At 47.2% G+C, this 24,278-nt stretch overlaps 1 protein-coding gene across 8 annotated transcripts in view; it reads left to right on the top strand.

Moving 5' to 3' along the window:
* The window catches only part of MTMR1 (myotubularin related protein 1), a 64,096-nt gene that overhangs the window by 33,417 nt on the left and 6,401 nt on the right, over positions 1–24,278 (top strand). For all 8 annotated transcript variants that reach the window (XM_043570490.1, XM_043570488.1, XM_043570483.1 and 5 more), the window contains 5 exons: positions 7,714–7,899; positions 8,330–8,536; positions 13,871–13,963; positions 19,495–19,608; positions 23,264–23,440. In XM_043570490.1, the coding sequence (XP_043426425.1) occupies positions 7,714–7,899; positions 8,330–8,536; positions 13,871–13,963; positions 19,495–19,608; positions 23,264–23,440 (777 nt within the window). The remainder of the gene's footprint in view (positions 1–7,713; positions 7,900–8,329; positions 8,537–13,870; positions 13,964–19,494; positions 19,609–23,263; positions 23,441–24,278) is intronic.

Below are 24,278 nucleotides of genomic sequence, written 5' to 3' on the forward strand. Positions count from 1 at the left end.
ACCTTTGATGGCTTTTAGGGTTCGCCCAAGATAATCCAGATGGTCTCTTCATCTCAAGATCCTTGACTTTATGAGTCAAAGACCCTTTTTCTAAAAGAGGTCACGTTCACAATCACCCAGGATTTGATGTAGATATCCGGGGGTGGGAGGGAGTGTTTTTCAGCCTCCCACAGGGGGTCATTCATAATTAGCTCCCCATGTTCCCTTAACTGGTGCGTCGTTAACCCCGTCCATCTTTCCACCTGTCTGTGATGTCGCAGCACTATCCCAGCACAACGAGAAGGCCGAGAAACTCTGTACTCACAGAGGCACTCTTCTAAACATCCAAGAGAGCAAGGGTGGCCCGCTGTGTGTGATGTCACGTGGAAGACACGGAAGCAGGACAGCAAACTGCATGTCTACGACGATTTTAACTGTAGTGGTGTGGTGTCTCAGAAGTGAGCAAGGACATTTATCTGTCTAGGTCCTGGTTAACTCTTCTGCATGTAATATCATGTCACCTGCAAGCAGAGATGCTTTGCTTCTTCCTTTCCGATCTGGATGCCTTTTATTTCTTCTTCGTGCCTAATTTCCCAGCAAGAACCTCTATCTAGTACCACGTTGGATAGAAGGGGTGCACGTAGTCAGCCTTGTCTTGTTCCTCATCTTAGGGGGAAAGCTTTCAGTCTTTCACCATTGGGTATATCAGCTGTGGGTTTTTCATCATGCCCTTAACTGGGTTAAGGAACTTCCTTTCTGTTGTTAGTTGTTTGAGTAGTTTTATCACGAAAGGTATTGGATTTTCAAAGGCCTTTCCTGTATCGAGATGATAGTGTTTTTTTTTTTCCTTCATTTTAGTACTCTGGTGTATTACGCCGACTGGCTTTTGTATATTGACCATTGTAGTGGGTTGAATAGTGTCACCCAAAAGTTCATGTTCATTTGGAACCTCTGAATGTGACCTTATTTGGAAATAAGGTCTTTGTATATGCAATTAATGAAGATGAGGTCATACTGGAGGAGGGGGGGGCCTAAATCCACTGACTGGCATCCTTGTAAGAAGGCCACATAGAGACAGACACAGACAGGGAAGGTGGCCATGTGATGACTGAACAGAGATGGGAGCACCGCAGCTGCATGCCGAGTGGCACCAAGCATTGCCACCAAAAGCCCGGAGCAAGGTGTGCAACAGTGTCCCTCAGAGCCTCCGGAGGGAAGCAAGCTTGCCACACACGTTGATCTCGGACCTCTAGCCTCTGGAAGTGTGAGGGAATAAGTCTGTGTTGTTTTGTGCCCCCTACTTTGTGGTACCTTGTTGGTGCAGCCCTAGGAAACTCGTACAACCCCCTTACATTCCTGGAGTCAATCCCCCTCGGTCATGGTGTCCAATCTCCTTCGTATGCTGCGAGATGTGGTTTGCGAGTGTTGTGTAGGGGTTCCCTGCAGTGTGGTGTCCATATCATGGCCAGAGTGATCTTCTCAGTGTCTGGCTCTCAGTGTCTCGCACAGTCTCAGCGCGTGGAGGCAGCGACATCTACTTCCTGAACGGGGCCTTGAAAGCCCTCCCCCAGCCCGGCCCTTCCTTGCTATCTCCACAGCTCCCAGGGCCACATCCCCCCTGTGTGCTGCTGCTTTCAGTTCCCATAGCGGGTCCCAGTGTCCCCTCAGAGCCTTCGCCCCCACTGCTAAGCACTCCCCCATCCTTGAGATGACACCTCAAGTGTCACTTCGTCGGGGAGGTCTTTCCAGATGAGCGGAGCTCCCCCTGCGCTGTGGCACCTGGCACATTTTGTAGCTCTGAGCACGGTAGCACTTCCTCACTCAGTGCATAGCTAGCAGCTGGGCTGTTGGGTCCATGGTGGCAGGGAAGGGACTGTTGTGAGGACCCCCAGAACCCAGCTAGGACATAATAGCTGCTCCATGGCTGGAACGAGGGGTTGGGTGGATCAGGTTGGGTTCATCTCTCAGTGGATAGTTGCCATGTAGGGGATCCGATGACAGGTCACGTTGTATGTTAATTTCAAAACTCCAGACTCCATTGTGGAACCACTGTGATGTCACCAAAGGGTTTTGAAGTCTGATTGTTTCTTGAGAGAGTGAAAATGGGGGGAAGGAATTTAGTTTTAACTGTTGGATTTGCGGAGCCTGTGTGGGGAAGAGAATGCTGTGGAGCTCAGTGAAAGGTCAGGTTGAACGTTAGGGTTCGGGCCCAGTAGCATGCTAGGTGGTGGTTACAGGCTGGGGGCGGGCAGGGGTGAGGCCACCAAAGGAGTCCAGGTTGTGTGAGCCATCTGTGGAGGACAGGATATGGATTAAGGGAGGGAGGGGTGTTTCAAGTGGTGGGAGGAGACCCCAAGGAGGGAGGGAGCGGCCCGTCCTAGATGCCAGGAGAGGAGGAGTGTCCAGCAGGAGAACTGGGAGTGAGAGGAGTCTTAGCTTAGAGTGCTCCAACAAAATATCGTAGGCTGGGTGGCCTATGAAGAACAGACATTTCTTCTCTCACAGCCCTGGATTCTGGGAAGTCCAAGCTCATGGTAATAGCAGACTCAGTATCTGCCTGACTTGTAGATAGCCACCTTTTCGCTGTGTCTTCACACTGCCGAGAGTAGAAAGAGGCACTCTCTTTTCTGTCTCTGAAAAGAGCACTGATGCCTTCATGAGGGCTCCCCCCTCACCACCCGATCCCCTCCCAAAGGCCACACCTTCTCACACCATCATTTTGAGGACTAGGGCTTCAGTGCATGGATTTGGGGGATGCAAATACGCAGCCCACACCTGGAGAGAGATGTGTGGACTCTGCAGTCTCAGGGTGTGGGGACCCTGTCCCGCCACTTCATGCCTTTGGCCTTTGGCAGTTGCCTGCCCTCTAGGAGGCTTCCGGTCTGTCACGCAGGAGCCCTCCCTGCTGAGGAGGATGGGCAGACGGTTGGGCTGACGGCCTGCTAGGCCATCACCAAGTGTGGGCCAGCTGGTCTGAAATCAGAGAAACTTGAGTCCATCCTTCAGCTGGCTGCTCCCCAGGGGTGTTTGTGTTTCTCTTTCTCGTGAGGGCTGGGGATGACGCTGCCGCCACTGCTGTCAGCTTGGCCTTGGGTCCGGTGGGTAACAGCGTCCCAACATCTCCGGCTTCTCCCCAGAACCCTGCTTTGCCCTATACAGGGAGGTCTGGTCAGCAAAGTCTGGTCTTCCAGAATGCTCTGAAACCCCTCCCCCTGTTTGTTCTGGGGTACAGGTGGGACCCCTTCTCAGCCTCCCTCCCTTTCCATGTCAAGACCTCCAGATGCCTGTTCTCTGTGTCCGTTTTCTTCCATAAGCCCATTTCCTGATTTTCATTTGTCTTATTTGTGTCTTTAGTAATCGGTTTCTGGGCAACAAATTGCCTTTAAAAAGCTTCTCTGGTTGTCCTCCTTAGCACGTGCTTCCTCCGTGCTGAAGTGCTGGATAAGCTTGAGCCCAGCACACCACCTCACAGAGTGGCCTCCCTGGGCCTCTGGGCTCTGTCAGGCGGGGACTGGGTCCAGTACCTCCACCTGGCACAGGGCTACGAACATGGAAAGTGCTCGGTGAGGTCATCACTTCGTAGTGCTTGAGAATCTTGTGGGGCGGGAGGCACTAAGCCTTGCGTGGATTAGCATTACTATAACTGGTTTTACTTCATTTAATTGGCATTTAATTTGCATAGCGGTGCTTTGAAGGTTTCACAGGTGGGAAAGTTGGGGTGCAGAGAGATGAGGAGGACCCTGTAACCATCTGGGTGGCAGAGCTGGGATTACAAGCCCATTTCCCCTACCGCCGAAGCCTGCGCCTTTAACCTCCATTCTATGCTGTTACTACCTTAATCGGCAGTGTTTTCATTGGATGCTTAGGTTATTTTTTTAAGAAAAGATGATTATGTCATGGAGGCAGGGCTGTGCTCCAGACTGCTTTGTCCATAGTGGGTGTTCCAAAGTGTTTCCTTGAAGCGAAAGCGTCTCCTATAATTCTGTGGAATAACCTGAAGTATAGCTGGCATCCAAATATATGAAATTCTTTTCCTGCCAGTCACATTTGCCACTTGCAAACTTTATCTCCTACTTAGCACCTGCTCCCATGTCCGTGTCTGGGCTTTCAGCCAGCCACCTGCAGTCCTGTCTTCCCCGGAACGACTTGCCTTCTGAGTTTTTAGATGCAGCCTGTCTTCTCGGACCTCAGCCTCTTGTGCCAGGTTGTTCCACAGCCTGTCCCTAGAGCCTCCTGGCTCCCTCTCAGCCCTGGCCTCCTTAGGCTGTCTGCCTTCTGTCCTCCGGCCAACACCTTTGGCCCACTAGCCCTTTGGCACCCCACCCGGCCCAGTTCAGTTCTCCTGCCCGTCTTTGTCCTGCCGGCACCCCAGACTGCCGAAAGTGCCGTGAGAACAGAGGCTCACAATGTGCAGGTTGGAACCACTCCAGATTCACGCTGGAATTCTCCAGCCTCTGAGGCCCTTGGTGGTGCTTGGAAGTCCCTCCTCCCGATCCCCTAGGCTCTCCAGAGACCACTTCAGCCCCTTTTTGACTCTTTTCTAATATATGACCCTGCCCCACCCCATTCATCCTCGGCAGCTAACCTTGCCCTTCTTTTTTTTTTTTTAATTTTTTAACATTTTTATTTATTTTTGAGAGAGACAGAGGGTGAGCGGGGGAGGGGCAGAGAGAGAGGGAGACGCAGACTCTGAAAGGAGGCTCCAGGCTCTGAGCTGTCCACACAGACAGTTCGACCCAGGGCTCGAACACACGAACTGCGAGATCATGACCTGAGCCGAAGTCGGACGCTTAACTGACTGAGCCACCCAGGCGCCCCCTAACCTTGCCCTTCTGCACAGAGGACAAACCAACCCTCAGGACCACTCTCCCCTCCTGCCACCGTATCCAGAAACTACCTTGTACTGCCAACCATGGAAGCCTCCTGTAATGGTGGAGGGGTGCCTTCCTCTCTGCCCTCCTTGCCATGAAGCCTTTCCCATCTACACAGATAAGCTCTCTCTCCAACCACTGTCACTGTCCCCTTCCAGCTGGCACTGCCATTTTCTTGCCCTTTACACATGGACCTCTCGGAGGGGTTTTCTTGCTGCCCCATTGCTCACTTGCCCCTCACGCCGTGAGACTAGCTCATCCCGTCTCTGTGCTCACCCAGTACTTCCTCATCACGAAATCCAGTGCATATTTTCCAGTTCTTATTTTCCTTGCCTTCTCAACCTTTTGACGTAGTTCAGTACTTGTTCTCTTTTTCTTTTTCCTCTGGTCTCTGGCTGCTCTTCTCCATCCCTTTTGTTTTATGTGCCTTAAATGTTGGCCTTCTTCAGGCTTCTGGCCTATGCTTCTGTCTTCACTTACATGCTGTCCTTGGATGCATGTCCTTAAACATGCCAGTCCTCTGTCCTCCAGTATCCTGCAAATGCCCGTGACTTTGAATTGCTGGCCACAGCTCAGACCTGTCTTCTGAGCTCCAGACCTGCTGCCCACAGACTCTTCTACTTACATTTCTCCCAGGCATCTTACGCTCACTACACACACAGCTGAATGCTTGATCTGTTCTGTAATAGTCTGTATCTCAGGAAATGGTTCCACCAACTCTTGGGTCACCCAGCCTGGAGCCATCGGTGTCCCGGCCTCCTCATGTCCTACTTACTTCTGTTGCCCCCTAAATGTCTCCAGTCGGGTGCATCTGTCTGCCCTGCTGCTTGCACCGGGATTCTCTCAGCCACGTGAGTGCCCATCTCTGAGCTGGTCTACCCGTGGGGGTCCCAGCCCCCTCCAGGCCCTTCCACCCAGCGCAGTCAGTGTGGACTCCACAGTGCAAGTCTGGTGGTACCCTCCCCACACTTGTGTGCAGTCTGGCCCTCCCCTTGCCAACGCCATCCGGCCCTGGGCCGTATCTCACACTGCTCTCACCACTGCCATGGGGTCCTCTCAGCTGAACTTGCCTGCATCTCGGGAAGCCGTGTCCTCCCCCATCTCTGGGCATCCACACACCATAGCCCCTCTGCCCTGTGTATTCTTGACCTTCCTCCACACGGCAAAGCTTTCCTGACTTGTGTTTTCTTCTGTCCCCCTGGGAGCCTCCCGGGCCTGGCCGTGCATGCCCAGTGTACCCTGTGCTCTCCTGCAGCAAAGGACTTGCCCCCCTGTGCTGCATGTGCCCTCTCCTCACCTGCGTACCCTGCCGGATTTTGAGTGCCTGGAGGACCAGGGTCTCTGCTTGTTCATAATTGTCACCCCAGCATTTCGCTCCAGGCCAGGTGTAATACCTGCTCAGATGGTGGTTGGATCCTAACTGAAGAATGTGGTCTTTGGGTTCACAGATGCACTTATGATGTGTTTCGGAGATAAAGTTCCTATACTGTTACTCAGGCTATTTTAACCATTCCAGAGTTCACAATTCAATGACTTCTGATAATAGTCACAGTTTTGTGTGACAGTCCCCACTGTCTAACCCCAGAATGCTTTCATAGACCCGAATAGAAACCCTGTGCCCACTGGCAGCTGCTGCCCATTCTCCCCTCCCCCCAGCCCCTGTCAACTGCGTATTGACTTCCTGTCTGTATAGATTTCCTTGTTTTGGACCTTTCATATAAATGGAATCCTACAATATGTGGTCTTTGGGGCCCGGATTCTTTCAGTCAGTGTAATGTTTTTAAGGTACTTCATTCCTCTGTGTCGCTGTGTGATGTTCCACAGTATGCAGAGACCACCTTTTGTTGATCCATTCATCCACTGATGCACATTTGGCTTGCTTCCAGTCTTTGGCTATGGTGAATAGCGCCGCTGTGGTGTTTCATGTACAGGTTTTTGTTGGGAGTGGAACCGCTGTGTTACGTGGTAATTCTGTGTTTAAATTTGAGGAGCCACCAAACTTTTTCCCACAGAGACTGCACGGTTTTAATTCCCACCGGCAATATATTAAGGTTTCAATATCTCGACATTCCCATCATGGATGGATTTTGAATGTTGAATATAAGCTAACTATAGGCCAGATTTTGTTAGGAGATTACCAAAGAGCCAGCCATATCCCCCACTTTTGTTTCATTTGCATTCTCCTTTCAGTGGCGTAAACTTCCCTGTTTTGAGATTTACAAATAGTTTGATTATACAGAAATGTTGCGGTAGTACAACCTTCCTCTGTTCAGACAGATAGCACTAAGAGAACCCTTAAAAATCTAACTTACCTAGAGTAGGATCCAGTTGTTAATGGCTTAGAAACTGATGATGGGTGATGGACGATTGTTATGGGTTGAATCGTGTCTCCATAAAAAAATATGCTGAGGCCCTAACTCCTGGTACCTGTGAATGTGGCCTCATTCACAGGTGGGTCCTAATCCAGTCTGAGTGGGAGTCCTTAGTAGAAGAGGAGAGACAGACCCAAGGGGAATGCCATGGGACGATGAGGCAGAGATTCGAGTGATTGTCTATAAACCAGAACACCTGGGGCAACCAGAACCTGGAAGATGCAAAGACTCTGCCCCAAGAGGGTTCTGAGGGAGCACAGCCCTGCCAGAACCTTGATTTGGGCTCCAAACCGTGAGAGGACATTTCTGTTGTGTTAAGCCCCATAGTTTGGGGTACTGTGTTCCAGCAGCCAGGGGAGAGTCCCGCGAGGATTGGCAGGCTGATTACAAAGAGATGAGTTTGTCGCTTCTTTAGTGCTCTCCGTGTGATAGCACTAGAAAGACTAGAACTGGGAACTCAGATGAAGTGATGTATCTTTTGTTTTTCACAGGCCAAGGGTGGAGGATACGAAAGTGAAAGTGCTTACCCCAATGCGGAGCTCGTGTTCTTGGAGATCCACAACATTCACGTGATGAGAGAGTCCCTGCGTAAACTGAAAGAGATCGTGTACCCCTCGATCGATGAGGCACGGTGGCTCTCCAACGTGGATGGGACGCACTGGCTGGAGTATATAAGGGTAAAGCGGGCTGGTCCTTTACACGCTTTCTGGTTAAGATTTCTCTCTGTACCTGCCATAAATCTGGTCATCCACGTGGTTTCTCAACACTGGAAATAAGCACATCTTTGCTGTCACAGTTTCCACGGGCAGTATCCAGACGGTGGTCTTTGTTGGAGGGCTTCTGTGACATAAAAAGGGATAATGCTTGCCTCAGATCAGGTTTTTAAAGACCTTTGTGGCCCTTTAAAAAAGGACTGTATTTACTGCTGTCATTTTTCTTCATGTAAGGTGTTCCCCACCCCCAATGTTACTGTTTCCGAGTGATCCTCAGTTGATTGCATTGTTTGGTTTATTGACCTGAACTTCTAGCATTCTTCACAGTCCTGGAAATTAAATGCTGTCCTAGAAATTAAATGTAGCCTGCTCTAATGTGCCTTCTTTTCTGAAGATGCTTCTTGCTGGGGCAGTAAGAATTGCTGATAAGATAGAATCTGGGAAAACTTCGGTGGTGGTGCATTGCAGCGATGGTTGGGACCGAACAGCCCAGCTGACCTCTCTGGCTATGCTAATGTTGGACAGTTATTACCGTACCATTAAAGGCTTCGAGGCTCTCATAGAAAAGGAGTGGATAAGCTTCGGACATAGGTTTGCCCTGGTAAGTTGAGACAGTGAGGTATGTGCTTGACTGTTCTTTCCCATGCATGTGCGTATCACACACACCACACATCTACACACACACACATATACACACGTGTGGGTTCTCTGTGTCTGACCCGAGTCACCATAATGAAAGACGATGGGCCCCTCAGCATTGTATGTTTTTTGGTAGGGCACTCTGGTTTTTAGAATTTTTTTTGGTGTAGGTGTGGTTTTTTTTTTATATAAATGAGGCAAAATTCATATAACAGAATTAGCCATCTTCAGGCATACAGCTCAGTGGCATTTAGTACATTCACAACGTTGTGCAACCCCTACTTCTGTCTAGTTCCAGAACATTTCTCCACCCCATTAAGTAGTCACTTCTCATCTCCCTTCTCCCCCAGCCCCTGACAATCACTAACCTGCTTTCTATCTTTCTGAATTTGCCTGTTCTACGTACCTCATATAAGTGGAATCCTATAATATTTGTTTTTCTGTGACTGGCTTATTTCATTAAACACACTGGTTTTAAGGCTTATCCATATTCTAGCCTATGTAAAAATTTCATTCCTTTTCATAGCTGAATAGAATTCCCTTATATAGATAGACCACATTTTGTTTATTCATTTATGTTGGTGGATGCTTGAATTATTTCCAGCAGTACGCTATTGTGAATAATGCTGCTATGAACATTGGCCTACAAGTTTTTGCCATACACAGTACCACAAACTGAGTAGCTTAGACAATAGAAATGTATTGTCTCACAGTTCTGGAGGCCAGAAGTCCGAGGTCAAGGTTCTGGTAGGGTTGGTTTCTCCTGAGCCCCCTCTTCTTGGCTTGTAAGTGGCCGTGTTCTCACTCTGTCTCCATGTGGCCTTTCCTCTGTGTGCACCTCCCTGGTGTCTCTCTCTGTGTCCAAATTTCCTCTCCTTAGGACACCAGTCAGATTGGATTAGGGCCTACCCTCCCACCTCCCTTTAATCACCTCTTTACGGACCCTATCTCCACATATAGTCACATTCTGAGGCCCTGGGGGTTAGGGCTTCAAGACAGGAACTGGGGCAGTACAAAATTCAGCCCATAACAGCCTGCTTTCACACTTGGGTATATCCCTTTTAGTGGAATTACTGGGTCATCTGGTAGGTGTTCTTTTGTTTTTAAGTTTGTTTATTTTAAGAGTGAGAGCTCAAGTGGGAGGGGGGCAGAGAGAAAGGGGGACAGAGGATCTGAAACTGGCTCTGAACTGTCACCATGGACCCTGACGCGGGGCTCGATCCCATGAACTGTGAGATCCTGACCTGAGCCGAAGTTGGATGCTTAACTGACTGAGCCAACTGGGTGCCCCCATCATCTGGTACATATTTTTGTGCTTTAGTCCAAATGGCTGTTCCTCGTCCTTCTCGGGCCTTAAGCCATTGGGAATTCATCTTAACTGTGCATTGGAGAACTCCCTGAAGCCACATTCAGATCCACTTCTAGAAAGCAGGACGAGCAGTGGAGAGCTTCAGTGGCTCCCACCACGGGGTACCAAGTGCACTGTCCACGAGGAGAGGGAAAGGAAGTTCCACAGGCTTTGAGCCACATGCCCTTTGGGGGCTGTTGTCCGGTCCTCAGCTACATGCCTTCCCTGTCTGCGCCTTGGTTCCCTTCTCGAAGTGGAGTGTTGTACAGAGGAGGGGAGTTTGTGTACATTAGGTGCTCAGACAGGGCCTGGCCCGTGCTGGGTACCTTTTAGATCCTGTGCTTATTTTAAACATTATCGCGAACTCCTTTGTTCCTTCTCCCTGGGAGAGGAGAGAGTGTGGAGTTTTCCCCAATGTTTGCATCTGACCATCTCTGAAGGCTCCCAGGGCATTCTGTTCCACCTTTCCTCTCCACACCGTGTGTCCTGGAAGACAGGAGGCCAGCAGGGGCCCTTGACTAGGTGGGCAGTGCTAAATGCCACCTACTGAGACTCCAGTAGCGGCCCTGCACAGCACGCGTCAGGGCACGTGCACACATTCTCCCATCCCTACTTGCTGACGCTGGGGTTCGCGATGGTAGTGAGATCCTAGGATTGTTAATGGCTTCACTTTACTGAGCGGCACTGTGTATCCAGCACTGTGGCACGTATCATCTGCTTCAATCCTATAATGACCCTGAGCGGCAGCTGCTATAACTGGCAGTTGGAGGGAACTGACATTTCAGGAGTAGGAGTTATCTGACCGAGGTCACCCAACCATTGAGGGTTGAACCGGCATCCACACAGTAGTTTCCATCCTGCAGCCACCTTCTTGCTGCCTCCCTCTACTCTCCCTTCCCTTGAGTTCTGTCTAAGCTCCTGTCTGAGGCCCACTTCTGTCCTTGCCCCCCTGTTCCATCTTCTACCTCCTGGACATTTTCCCAGACCACTCTCTAACCTGCCACCGACCTGCCTCCATTTCCCCTCTTGCCTAGAGGGGTCCTACTGGTCTAGAAACCTGCCACTATTTATCCCTCTCTTGACCCGACTTCCCCCTCCATCTGTCACAACAGATACCTGCCCCCTCTGCAACAAAGCCCCTCACAGCTGTAGTCTGTACCCACTACTGCTGTTTCCTTTCAGGCTGTGTTGAACTCACTTCACCAGGCTTTCTCCTCACAACACCCACTCCAGCCCAAAGCTGCTTGTCACCACCACTGATGACTGCCACTTTGCCAAGTCCTTCTCTTATTTGGCCTGTGCACTGGAGGCTGTTGGTTCTTCCCTTCTTCTGGAAACTGTTTTTCTTCCCTTGGCTTCTAGGTCTCTATAGCCTTTTGAATTTCCTCTAGTCTTCTGGTCCTCCTTCTCTCCCCAGCATCGTGGTGTTGGGAGGCAGGCCTGGGGCTCAGTTCTCAGATCATTTCTCTTTTCTCTGCATGCTTAATACCTTAGTGATCCCGACTGGTTACTCATCTTTAAATATGTGTATTTCCAGTCTGCCATGTCCTCAGTGCCACTGATGCCCCCTTCCTTCTACCCTGCCCATCTCCCTTGGGGCTATGATGGCAGCCTAACTAGTTTCTCTATCACCTTTGTCCCCTTCCAATCCTTGTCCTTGCTACAGCCAGATGGAGTGTTCCAAGAAGCCCATCTGCTGCTGCCCACTGTGAATCTCTCCGAGCCCTCCCGTGGCCTGTGGGGTTGTGGGCAAACTCCTCAGCTCAACATTTGAGGCCCTTGGTGATCTGGTCTGGTCCACCTTTCCAGCCTTGTTTTACCCCCCAACCCACCCCCTTCCACCTTTCCTCATGTCCAGCTACTTACGGTGCCCTTGGCATCCCCCCCTCCATGTTCCCACTGCTTCTGCTATAATGTACCTCCGGCCAGCCGGAAAGCAGGCACCTCCTTCCATCCTTCATGGTTTATCTCAAATGACACCTCCCCCGTGACTGTGACTTTCCTTCCTTGTCCCCTCTCTACCCCATCCTATGTTGGCCACTTGTTCCTTTGTGGCCCCTGGATACCCATCACAGACTTGGAAACCCTTAGAACATTTTATTGCCCTTGTTATTTACAGGTCTTTCTCTCAACTAGACCACGAGGGAATTACTCATTTAGCACAAGTACTGCATCTCATTTGTCTTGGTGCATCAGGTGTGTAGCCAAGAGCCTGGCCTCTACTGGACACCGTGAAACTTGCTGAAATTCCAAGGGCCAGGCAAGATGCCTTGCATCCACCATAGGAATTCAATAAATGCCTAGTAGAAGGATGAATCTTAAATTGTGAGCGGTCACGCCAAACTGTTCCTAAGGTGCCTTAAATACTGAAGAGCAGGCTCTACAAGTTATTTCTGTAAAGGAGAAGTGCAGAAATAAGGCAGTTGATGCAGCTGCTATGGAAAACAGTATGGCAGTTCCTCAAAAAAATTAAAAATACCGTATGATCCAGCAAATTCTGCTTTGGGGTATAGACCCAAAAGAAGTGAAAACAGAGACTCAGATATTTACACACCCATATTTATAGCAGCATGACTCACGATAGTGCACGTGTAGAAGCAACCCAAGTGTCCGCCGACAGATGACCGCATGAACAGAATGTGGTCTGTCCATACAATGGAAGTAGTATTCAGCTTTAAAAAGGAAAGAATTTGACACCTTCTACAGCGCAGATGAACCTTGAGGACCTTCTGCTGAGTGAAAGAAGCCAGTCACAAAAGGACATCTGTATGATTCCACTCCTAAGAGGTCACCGAGTCACATTCATAGGGACAGAAAGTAGAATGGTTGGTGCCAGGAAGGAGGAGTTAGTGTTAATGGGGAAGAGTTTCAGATTGGGAAGACGGAAGAGTTCTGGAGATTGATGGCAGCGATGGTTGCACAGCAATGTGAATGTCCTTCATACAACACTGAGCTGTATGCTAAACATGGTTGAGATGGTCAATTTGATGTCATGTGTGTTTCACCACAATTACAAACCAGTAGAAAAGAAAGACCATATGCTGTAACTGCGAGGCGTGGATTTCCTTGTTTTTATGTCTTTCCTGCTGGCAGTTTCAGAGACCCAGTGTTTCTTGCACTTTCTCTATGCTGGTTGCATTGTATCTTCATGATGTTTTTTTTTTTTTCTTTTCCTTTCTTATCCTTTTGCTTACTTATCAGATTATTTGAGCGTTCTCTTAGAATGCTCATTCTGGAGCTGTTTTTTAACCTGACATTTTCAATGTTTTTGTCCTACTTATGTTTGGAATCCTTTTACCTTTTACTACGAATCTATTAATATGTTCAAAAAATACCACAAGGTGTGAAATATAACATTGGATGTCAAGTATATCTCAAAATTGCAAACAGAATACAATACTGGACTTCCTTGAGCAAGGACTCCCCACCACCATTTCAAGTGTGAGATTTGGGGGTTTTCTGAGTCCTGTAGAATTGGTTAAAGCTTGTAGATTATTATTTTGATTCTCATACTTCATGACATTTCTGAAAAATGGGAAAACCTGCTTTTACGCTTGTGGAGAGAATGGAGTCGTAATGCGCTTCATGAGCTGCTAATTGGTAGTCTCACAGTGACACTGTGCCCTTGTGGTGGTGGCTGGGCTTGACCCCATCATTTGGACTGAAAAGTTTACTGGCTATTTGCTTGTAACTTCTTGATCTCAACTACAGTAAAGTAAAATTATAAAACCGTCAACATGGGAAAATACAGTACACTGAAATTTTGTTTCCTAAGAGTAATGGAAGTTCAATTCAGTGAACGTTGTTGAGTGCTTATTATGTGCCAAGAATTCTGTTAGGCCTTGGGACATACAAATGACACCTGATGCTTGTCACTAGGCAATTTTAAGTGACTTTATGGAGGAGTGTGGCCTGCATTAACATGCTTAACCTCTTATTTCTTTTCAGAGAGTGGGCCATGGCAATGACAACCACGCAGATGCTGACCGGTCCCCTATTTTTCTTCAGTTTATTGATTGTGTTTGGCAAATTACAAGACAGGTGAGTGATTTCAAGTATATTTCTGACCTTACAGTTTAAGATTATATAAACCTTCATGTTCATTCAAAATGAAGACATGTGTATGTATGTGAAAACAGGACCCCTTCCGTTATTTAGCTCAGTTTGATTCTAATTCACTTAGAAGTATAAGCAGAAAATTAGAAATGATCAACTTCACCACAAAAGTTCCATTCCTTGTGCAATGGCTTTTGTCAGTCATCCTGTCCGCCAGCTGTGCTCCAGTCCTCCTGCTGCTCTTGTCCCCTGTCAGGGTGAGAGTTCCCTGCTGGCTGGGTACAGGAAGATTCAGCCAGGTGTTAGAAATGGGGATGTGACTGAACTGCCCACGAGGGGGGTGTTAGACCCGGAACTCAGGAATCTCCATACCTACTCCAGGCCACAGCATCCCCAGTGCAGAGTCGGTGAAGTAAAGGAGTGTCCAGGAAGTGATGACAGATAGGGAGTTGCTGGTGCTTAGTTACTGGGTGCCTAGTTTCCAAACCCCAGTGTACGGAGCACTGGGAAGCAAGCTGGCCGCGCAGGTATCCTTCCCTGAGCTGGGTGGGTCCTGATGGCTTCGGCTTAAAGCATGGACTGCCATGAGGCATGTGCTATTTATTCCCTAGTCTCCAACATCCGAGCCCAAGTTTGGGGTCTTACCCTCATGACAGGAGATCAAGCCAGAGAGAGGAACTGAGACAGAGTGACCTATAGAGAGGGGTGAGGTGAGAGCAAGCCAGAGACACACAGATATACATGCAGAGACACACACAGACAGAAAGAGACAGATACAGACACAGAGGAAGAGACAAAGAGTCGCAGACGCAAAGGGACCAACACGGAGAGAATAAGAGGTCAGGAGTCCTCCCAGTGCCTGTGTGGGGAAGGAGTCCGAAGGTGGAGAACCATGGCCTGGGCCCTCTCCTTCCTGTTGGCCCAGAGGTCTGGCCTTAGCTGCTTAGTCACGTGAAGGGGGCCAGCCGGAAAGACTGCTGGCGACCTCTAGTGACTCCACCAGCAGCCACGGTGCTCGCGACTGAGATTCCTGACCACATCAGCACCAACACCTTAGGGTCTTTTTAAAGGACCTCTGCCTCCCTGAGCCCGGAGAGTGCCCGATGTACCACCGTCTGTGAAATCTCTCACCGTGAGCCTCTGTACCGATGTGGGGGGATGTTGGGGGCAGGAGAGAACCACCACGCTGCTGATGCTGCCCCGCTCTGCCTCAGCCTGGACCGCTCGTGGCAGCGATTCCTCGAGGGCCATCTAGGGCACCCCAACCTCACTCTCCACCTGAGGGCTTACTGTCAGCACCTGGAAACTTGTAAAGATGCACATGCTTTGGCCCCGCCCCTGCAGACCCTTCCTCCCGTGGTCCTAGGGGGAAGCCCAGGTGTGTGTGGTTCTGCAAAGTTCCCTAGGTGATTCTGTGGTACCAGTGAGGTAGAAGGCCAGCATCCAGGCAGGGAGCTCCGTCCTAGTCCAGTCCTGTGGCTAGTAGCCTCAGCTTCCCTTGGGGACTTAGAGATGAAAACTCACATGGCACTGGACGTGGTGGTTTTCTTAAAATGCAGATTCTGATTTGTGAGTCTGGGCCCCGAAGCCTGAGAGTCTGCATTTCCCACAGATCTCCCCCAGTAGCAAGGATCTAGAGAGAGTGGCATACTTTCAGAAACAAGAAAGAAAAGAGGTGCCTGGGTGGCTCAATCGCTTAAGTGTCTGACTTCAGCTCAGGTCATGATCTCATGGTTTGTGAGTTTGAGCCCCACATCAGTCAGTGGGGAGCCTGCTTGGGATTCTCTCTCTCCCCCCTCTCCCCATTTGCGTGTGAGTGCATGTGTGTGCTCTCTTTCAAAAATAAAAGAAACTTAATAAAAAAGGAAGGGGGTGGTGGGTAGGTTCTAATCAGCGAGAGGAGATCTCACAGAATGTGAGTCCTCAGGCCTGCACTTAGAACTTCCTCTTACTTTTAGGCCCACTTCCCCAAGCTGATGGGGATCTTCAGTTAGCTGAGTGCGAGGTCACAACTGGTTCAGAGCAGCCAGTTGGAGGGAAGACCCGGTGAGGGGGGGCAGGTCTCAGAGAGAGGTAGGCACCGACATTGACAGGATGAGTGACAGCTGACAGTGAACACATACTCAGAAAGCCGGGAGACTGGCCAGAGGTCTTATTGTAATGTAGCACCATGAACTTCTTGCTGTTTGTATTAATTGATTGAGCTGGTAACAAAATTAAATGATGGTTACATTCAGGTCAAAACAAAAAAGTATAAAATGCCTTTTAGAAAAATCACATTAAAAGGTTGAACACAAAAAATAATTCTGATGTTAAGTAGCTTCTCCCTCCCAAATGCCTAGGGGTGCGTGCATGTGTGTGTGTGTGTGTGTGATATCCTCAAACTGACTTCCATTCTCAATACTGCTTAGTGCCTATTTTCATGTCCAATCTATATATTTTTTGTGCTGTTTATTGGATTTTAAGAAAACAAGGGGTGTAGATTAGATTTCAGATGCCTCTCAGCTCTAAGATTCTGTCCGTGAAATGTGTATAATTAATGTCTCTTAAAACAATGTTGTTAATGCAATAGAAGAAGAAATATCACTGCTTAGTCTATCAGTTAAGTCACAAGTAGATGAGACATGTAGCTTGTTAGAAAAGATGCATTAATGTAATAAGATTAATTTATTTGGAGGTTGCCTACTGCTAAATCAAGGAAGCTTAAATCCTCATGAAATTGTTAGAAATCTCAGGATAAAATGAACTAGCCTGTGTACACAAATTGATAGAAAAGGATCTAAGGGCAGAGTAATTGAGGGGACTCTTCAGAAAAGAGTCTCCAACCTTCTACAATAGCCATAGTTTAATGGACTCTCTACCCTTCTCAAGAGGTGTAGAATTTCATTATGGATTTCTATGGAGTTTTTGAGACCATACGTTTTAGGTATATGGTATAGTTTCTGCGACAACAGGCCAAAACAAAATCGGAGTCATGACATTTAATCTTTTATTTTTATTACTCTAGCTGTTGCTACTTCCTCTAAATGAAATATTTTTGGAGCTGAGCATAAGGCCACAATGCCATTTGAAGGTGAATAGCAGTCCTGACGGAACATGAGCAGAGCTCTTGCGTTCTGGTTTTGCAGGGGCTGATGGCCTTAGGCAGAGTCCCACCCACTCTGACCTCCCCTACCTGGTACCCACTTGGCCACAATAAGGCTTGTAGTCAGTGGTACTAGAATACATCCAACCAAGCTCCCAGATTCAGAACGAGCACTCAGGGTTAGGAATAAAGACTCATTTGACTTAAAAAAAAAAAAAAAAAGTGCCCATAGAAGCTTTGCTGTCCTGCTAATAAACATATAATTTAAATGTTTGAAAATCTATATCTTCCATTACTATCCTTGATTTAATAAAGCTCCAATGTACATAAATGTTATATATTTGCTTCAAATTCATAAATTTTGTGGTGCCAATAATTTATGCATAGAGCGTAACTAAACCACATAGAAAAATGCTGGGAAAAGTGGACAGGATGTACTTGGCCTTTTAAAAGATAGCTATTTGATGGGGCACCTGGGTGGCTCAGTCGGTTGAGCATCTGACTTCACCTCAGGTCATGATCTCACGGTTCGTGGGTTCGAGCCCTGTGTCGAGCTCTGTGCTGACAGCTCGGAGCCTGGAGCCTGTTTCAGATTCTGTGTGTCCCTCTCTCTCTGCTCCTCCCCTGCTCACATGCTTTCTCTCTCACAAAAATAAAGATTAAAAAAAAAAAAAAGATAGCCATTTGCTGGGTGCCAGGGTAGCTCAATTGAGCATCCAACTTTGGCTCAGGTCATGATCTTCTGGTTCATGAGTTCAAGCCTTACATCAGGCTTGCTGCCGTCAGCACAGAGCCTGCTTTGGATCCTCTGTCCCCCTCTCTCTCTCTGCCCCTCTCCCACTCATACTCTCTCTCAACAATAAGTAAAACATTTTAAAAAAAATTATTAAAAGATAGCCATTTGGAATGTGAGGCCATTGTCAGAGTTGCAAGTTAAAGGCTCAGATTAATCAGTACCTTTCTTTAGCATTTTGGCCAGATTTAGTTGATTTAGTTCATCTAAGAACAAGAGTGCTGGTAAGAACAACCACCATAGCTAGTTTCCAGAGGTTTCTAAAGAAGCAGTATTCTGATGGGGCTCCTCAGAAGACAGTTGTATGTTTCCATGGGAACAATCCTTAGGATGGAGAGAGAGGCACATCTGAATCCAAGATAGCTGAGCAGAATTCCACAAGTTGGCTAATGTAATAAACAGCCTGGTGAGGAAGGGAACAATTTCAGGTAGAGCGTGGATAGTCCTGGATTGGCCATTATTTCTAATCGGGAAGCTTGTCCCTATCCTCGTAAAGTAATAAGGCTATCGGCAACCCTGGTCGTCTCTCTAGAGATGACAGGATTTCATGATCGTGTGCAAATGTCACTCTGATTGGGGAATGGTTTGATACTGTAAACTGAGTTAAATAAAAACATGCTGGGTAGTTCTGTTTGGTTTAGTTCTAATTGGCTCTGCATCATTCAGCATGTAATGAATATTTCACTGTGTTTACTGGCACATGGGAGGCAGCCAGTACTTGCCTGCCGCTAGGATCATCATCATTATCATTAATCATTATTGTCATTTCCAGACCGTCTCCTCACGGCTACTAAATGACACCTACTGGCTAGGATGTCCCAAAAATGGTAAAGTCTTTGTTGGAATTTGGCAAAACCCCATTAAGAATGACCTAAAACGATAATTGAGATGATTATGTCATTTTCTTATTCTGTTAATATGATGAATTACAGTAATTATTATTTTTTTTAACCTTGATCTTCAAATGTTAAGCCAGCCTTGCATTCCTGAGACAAACCTTGCCGGGTCATGTTGTGCTACCCTTTGTATATGTTGCCGGGGGTCAGTTTATTTATACGTTAGGAAGGATCACGGGGATGTATGTTCCTGGAGTTGTCTCTGTGGGAAGGTTATTAACGATGAGTAGTAGAGAATAGATTTTGTTTCTTCGTGAATCACTTATGCTGTGCCCGGGAACTCACCTCCCTTCTCTGTGACTCCGAATGTACCCCAGGTAGAAAGCTGGGACAGGAGTTGGACTTGACTCGTCTTTTTCCCTTTGGTGCTGGGGGTGGGGTCATGGCCTCCTGCTGCCTGTTGCCAGTGTCTGAAAACAGCCGCTTCCTGTATTCTATACAGTTTTCTAGTGCTTTCTGGCAGAAGGGGGACTGTGGGCTGTGTTCTACCAGCATGACAAGAAGTGGAAGCTGCACGATGCTTATTCAGGCATTGAAAAGTACAGTTTTTGTTACTTCAGGTTGTTTCTCAGCCAGATCTATAAGCTTGGACTTGAAACTATAGGAAGTTAAATTCTACACGGGCTCAGTCTTCCTTTTAATCTTGGACTGTATTCCGAGTTGTACTTTAGCGGTCTTTCACAGACAACTAGTACCACTATGTTTTAGAAATTGAACTTTAAACCTTCTTTCTCCATTTAAGTTTCCTTCAGCATTCGAGTTCAATGAACTGTTCTTGATCACGATTTTGGATCACCTCTACAGCTGTCTCTTTGGGACCTTTTTGTGCAACTGTGAACAGCAGCGACTCAAAGAGGTAAGTGTCTATTGCTTTCCCAATTACTCGGGTGCCTTTCCCATGAGGTGCCACTGTAAAAGGGGGACTGGGTGGAGAGGGGACTTGGGTCTAGCCCTGCTGCCGTGCATAAATGGAGAGATTACATTAGATGCCCTTCCAGGCCTCAGCAGCCCCAGTGCATGTGTTTAATCTTCCAGGTGGCCTGACACGAGCCTCTTACTGTGTGGGTGCTGGGGGCTGGGGCCTAGCAAGCCCATAGCTCTCTGACGTCTTTCAGTTCTTGTAGGTTTAGTTCTAAACCCTGGACCCCCTGAATCCCAAGCTCATGTGCTTTCTATTTTCTACTGCACTAACTCCAAAATGATGTGATTCTGCCCTTCATTCTCCAGGCCGTTGGGCACAAAGGTACTTGGAGGCCTAGGAAGGTGAAGTCTGTAGATGAGCCCAGAACTTCCCTTGAGGAACAAGCCAGACTCTCTTTTCCATCAGGTTCATAATGAAGCAGCTGCCGAGCTTCTGAGTTCTATTTCCCCTCTTTCCTCTTTGGGATAAAAGAAAGAAATGGTCAAAAGTGAGGAAGCATTAGGCAAAGGCACCTTAGAGTGTCCTCTGGTTAACATAAAAGGGCCAATGCCTGTGGGCTAAGTACATTAGAACATTGTCAAATTTCAGGGAAAATAGTGGGTTGCTAGCACCCACCTCCCTCTGCAGCTTCCCCACAGCTGTCACCCCTCATTCCTTGCCTGCACCCCACTCAGTCTCCTCCCTTTAGCCCTTCTCTCAGCTGGGAGCCTGCCTGGGCCCAGTCCCTGGTCGTCTTCTTCCCCAAACTCTGTCCTCTGTCTAGGTCGCTGTCTGTCTCCTCTCAGGATCTAAATGCCATTCTCTTCTTCCCTCTGCCCTTCTACATGTCCCTAAAGGGCACCCCTGCTCCTCGAGATGCACAGGAGCCACCTTTGCCTCCTCCCTCACCCTGCCCCCAGCTGCCACAGCTGGTCCCCCCTTGTCACTGCCCCACAGCCTAGTGCAAGCCCCCACGGTCTCGCGGCCAGACTAAGGCAGCTGCTGGGAAATGTGCTTCAGTCATTCCTGACCTCCAGCAACCAGGGCCGCATTCCCTGACTCTAGTCCCATCCTGAGCCTCTCCCCTGCTTGAAACCTCCCTGTGGCTTCTGTCGTGATCCCAGTAAGATCCACATTCCTGTGGGCCCAGGGTGATAGAGACCTGTTAACCTCTTAAAAAAAAGAAAAAATTTAGAGCAAGCTTCATGGTATTTGACTTCTATCTCAATAAAGCTATTTTTAAAATATGAACAGAAAAATGAAGTTCATATGTAGAATTTAAACACGGTCTTCTCTTTTGTTTTAACCAAATATCCTCTTTAAAAACTCAGCTCTCTTGAGATGGAATTTACATACTATACAATTCACCCTTTTAAAGTGTACAGTTTAATGGTCCTTAGTATATTCAGAGTGTGCAGCCATCCCCACCATCTAATTTCCTAAACCACATAAACTTTTCATCACCCCAGAAAGAAACCCCATTCCCATTAGTAGTCACTCCCCGTCCCTCCCTCCCCCAGCCCCTGGCAGGCAATGATCTGCTTTCAATCTGTATGGATTCGCCTGTTCTGGACATTCCATAGGAATGGAATCAAACAGTATTTTTCCTCCTGTGACTGGCTTCTTTCACTAAGCTTAATGTCGTCAAGGTTCATGTGAGTCTTAGCAGGCATTGGTACTTTGTTCCTTTCTTATGGCTCAGTAATACCCACGGTGTGGAGACACCACACTTTGTTCATCTAAGTCATCCGCAGATGGACTTCTGGTTGTTTCCACTTCGGGCTCATACAAATAATGCTGCTGGGAACATTCAAATGTGCAAGGTTTCATGTGGACCTATGCTTTCATTTTTCTGGTATGTACCTAGGAGTACAATTGCCGAGTCCTATAGCAAGTGTATGTTTAACCCAGAGACTGTTCTCCAAAGCAGTTGCAGTATTTTACGTTGTCCCCAACAATGTCTGAGGGACCCAGTTTCCTCACATCCTTGTAGATGTTTGTTGTTGTGTATCTTTTTTATTCTAGTCATCCCAGTGGGTATGAAGGAGTAGCTCATTGTGAGTTTTGATGTACATTTCCCAATTAACCAATGGTATTGTGAGCACATTTTCATGTGTTTATTGGCCATCTGTTTATCTTCTGTGGACAAATGTTTATTCAGATCCTTTGCCCAGTTTTTAGTTGGGTTTTCTTTATTAGGGACTGGTAAGAGTTCCCGATGAATTCTTGATATATACAAGTCCCTTATCAGATACGTGGTTTGCAAACATCGTCTCCCATTCTGTGCATTTTCTTTTTGCCTTCTTGGTGGTCTCCTTTGAAACACAAGTCTTTACTTTTCATGAAGTTCACTTTATTTTCTTTTCTTGCTTGTGCTTTTGGGGTCATGTGCAAAAGCCGTTGCCTAACTCAAGGTCATGAAGATTTGAGCCTGTGTTTCCTTCTAAGATTTTTATAGTTTTAGCTCTCACATTTAGGTCTGTGATCCATCTTGGAGTTCCTTTTTGTGTACGATGTGTGGGAAGGGTCCAACTTCATTCTTTTGCACATGGCTAACCTGTCATTCACATGCTGCTGATGAAAAGATTCTCTTTCCCCCATTGAACTGTTTCAGTGCCCTTGTTGGAATTCAGTTGGCGGTATATGTGAGGGCTTATTTCTGTACTGTCTGTTCTCTTCCATCGATTCCACACATCTATCCATCCTAGGCCAGCACCACCGTATGGATTACTGTGACTTTGTAGTAACTTTTGAAATTGGGAAGTGTGAGACCTCCACGCTTGTTCCTTTTTCAAGAATGTTTTGGCCATTCAGGGTCCTGTGAATTATTGCTGGCGTTTCTCTTATAAATACAAAATATAAAATATGAAAAGGTCCTGACGGAATTTTCTATGTCTAGATAGCCTGTAAGGAAGTCAGCTGGCTTTTGCGGTTTTCTGATTTTGACTTTGTCACCGTGTTCAATCCATGTTCCATGTTTACCTGCCTTCCTGTGACTGTAGGTTTTCATTCACATGAGCAATGCCAATAGTTCCAGCATTTGTATTCAGTGTATTCGAAGGTCGGGAGGTGGGGAGATAGAATTTAATGATATATTTACTTCTCTATGTAAGGTTTCCCCGGCCTGCCACCCTGACAGGTTTTTCCCCAGATGTCCATCCATGATTTTACAGTGAAAGGAATCTTATCTGTGAATTCTACCCCAACCCTCAATATTAAGAGTCACAAAAGCAAACTGCAAACTGGAAATAAAAAATGTATTTGTTATTGATGGGCCCCATCATCCTGTTATTGCTAGAAAATTCTCATCATCCTGTGGTTGCTAGAAAGTTCTCGTTTTGCCTTCTACACACACACACAGTCCCCAGATGTTCCTCAACTCAGCAATATGTTTTTCCAGGACAGTAACTAGTATGCGTTTTCATGTCTTCCCCTGCGTGAGGTGACGCCATAGCACTAAGGATGGGGCTGGGGCTTAGTAAATGTTCTATGCTTTTTCAGTGTCTGAACTCCTTTTATTCAAGTCTTTTCCTCTACAATAAAGATTCTTGAGAATCTGAAAAAAAAAAGGTGAATTTATTTCAATATATTCCTTTTTTTTGTTTTTCAGGATGTATATACGAAGACTATATCTTTATGGTCGTATGTCAATAGCCAGCTCGAAGAATTTTCGAATCCTTTCTTTGTGAATTATGAAAACCATGTCTTATATCCCGTTGCTAGTCTGAGTCATCTGGAACTATGGGTAAACTATTATGTGCGATGGAACCCACGAATGAGACCTCAGGTATCTTTTTGTTCTTCGCAAAAGAGTGTATCTTTCTGAGCAAAGATGGTGGTTTAGAAATGAGTTCATGCTAGGGATGGACATGCTCTACTTCTGCCCTCGCCTCTCAGGGTTCAGTCCTCTGCGTTCATGTTCTAGCAGCTTTTCTTCCTTCCTTCCTTCCTTCCTTCCTTCCTTCCTTCCTTCCTTTCCTTCTTTTCCTTTCTTTTCTTTTTCTTTCTTTCTTTCTTTTTCTTTTTCCTTCCTTCCTTCCTTTCCTTTCCTTTCCTTTCCTTTCTTTCTTTCCTTCTTTCTTTCCTTTCTCTCTCTCTCTCCCCTTCCTCCGTCTCCTTCCTTCCTTTCTTTCTTTCTTGAAGTTTATTTATTTTAGAGGGAGCAGGGAAGGGGGAGAGAGAGAGAGAATCCCTAGCAGGCTTGGCACTGTCAGCACGGAGCCCGATGTGGGGCTTTAACTTATAAACTGTGAGACCATGACCTGAGCTGAGGTGGACGCTTAACCGACTGAGCCACCCATGTGCCTCTAGCAGCTTCTTTTCATACACCAACCCAGATGCCGTTTGCTGGCTTAGAGTTAAACATCTTAGCACCTCTGTCTTTGCTAAAGGTGTATGGATGAAGTAATATTGGTTACTGTGTTGGACTCTTAGTCTCTCCAGTGACTTGGTGAGTTTGTAGACGCTGGTAGCAAAAGAGAAAAAGACCACGTGCTGAGTTGCAGGTAGGCAACCCTTGAAGAAGGGGTAGTCTCCCCCTCCCTGCCACACTCTCACTATAACATTTCCTGAGACTGAAACAAATAGCAGAACAATGCACGGCAGGACCAGAGACTGGAACAAAT

This window comes from Prionailurus bengalensis, chromosome X, assembly GCF_016509475.1.
Source record: "Prionailurus bengalensis isolate Pbe53 chromosome X, Fcat_Pben_1.1_paternal_pri, whole genome shotgun sequence".
NCBI lineage: Eukaryota > Metazoa > Chordata > Mammalia > Carnivora > Felidae > Prionailurus > Prionailurus bengalensis.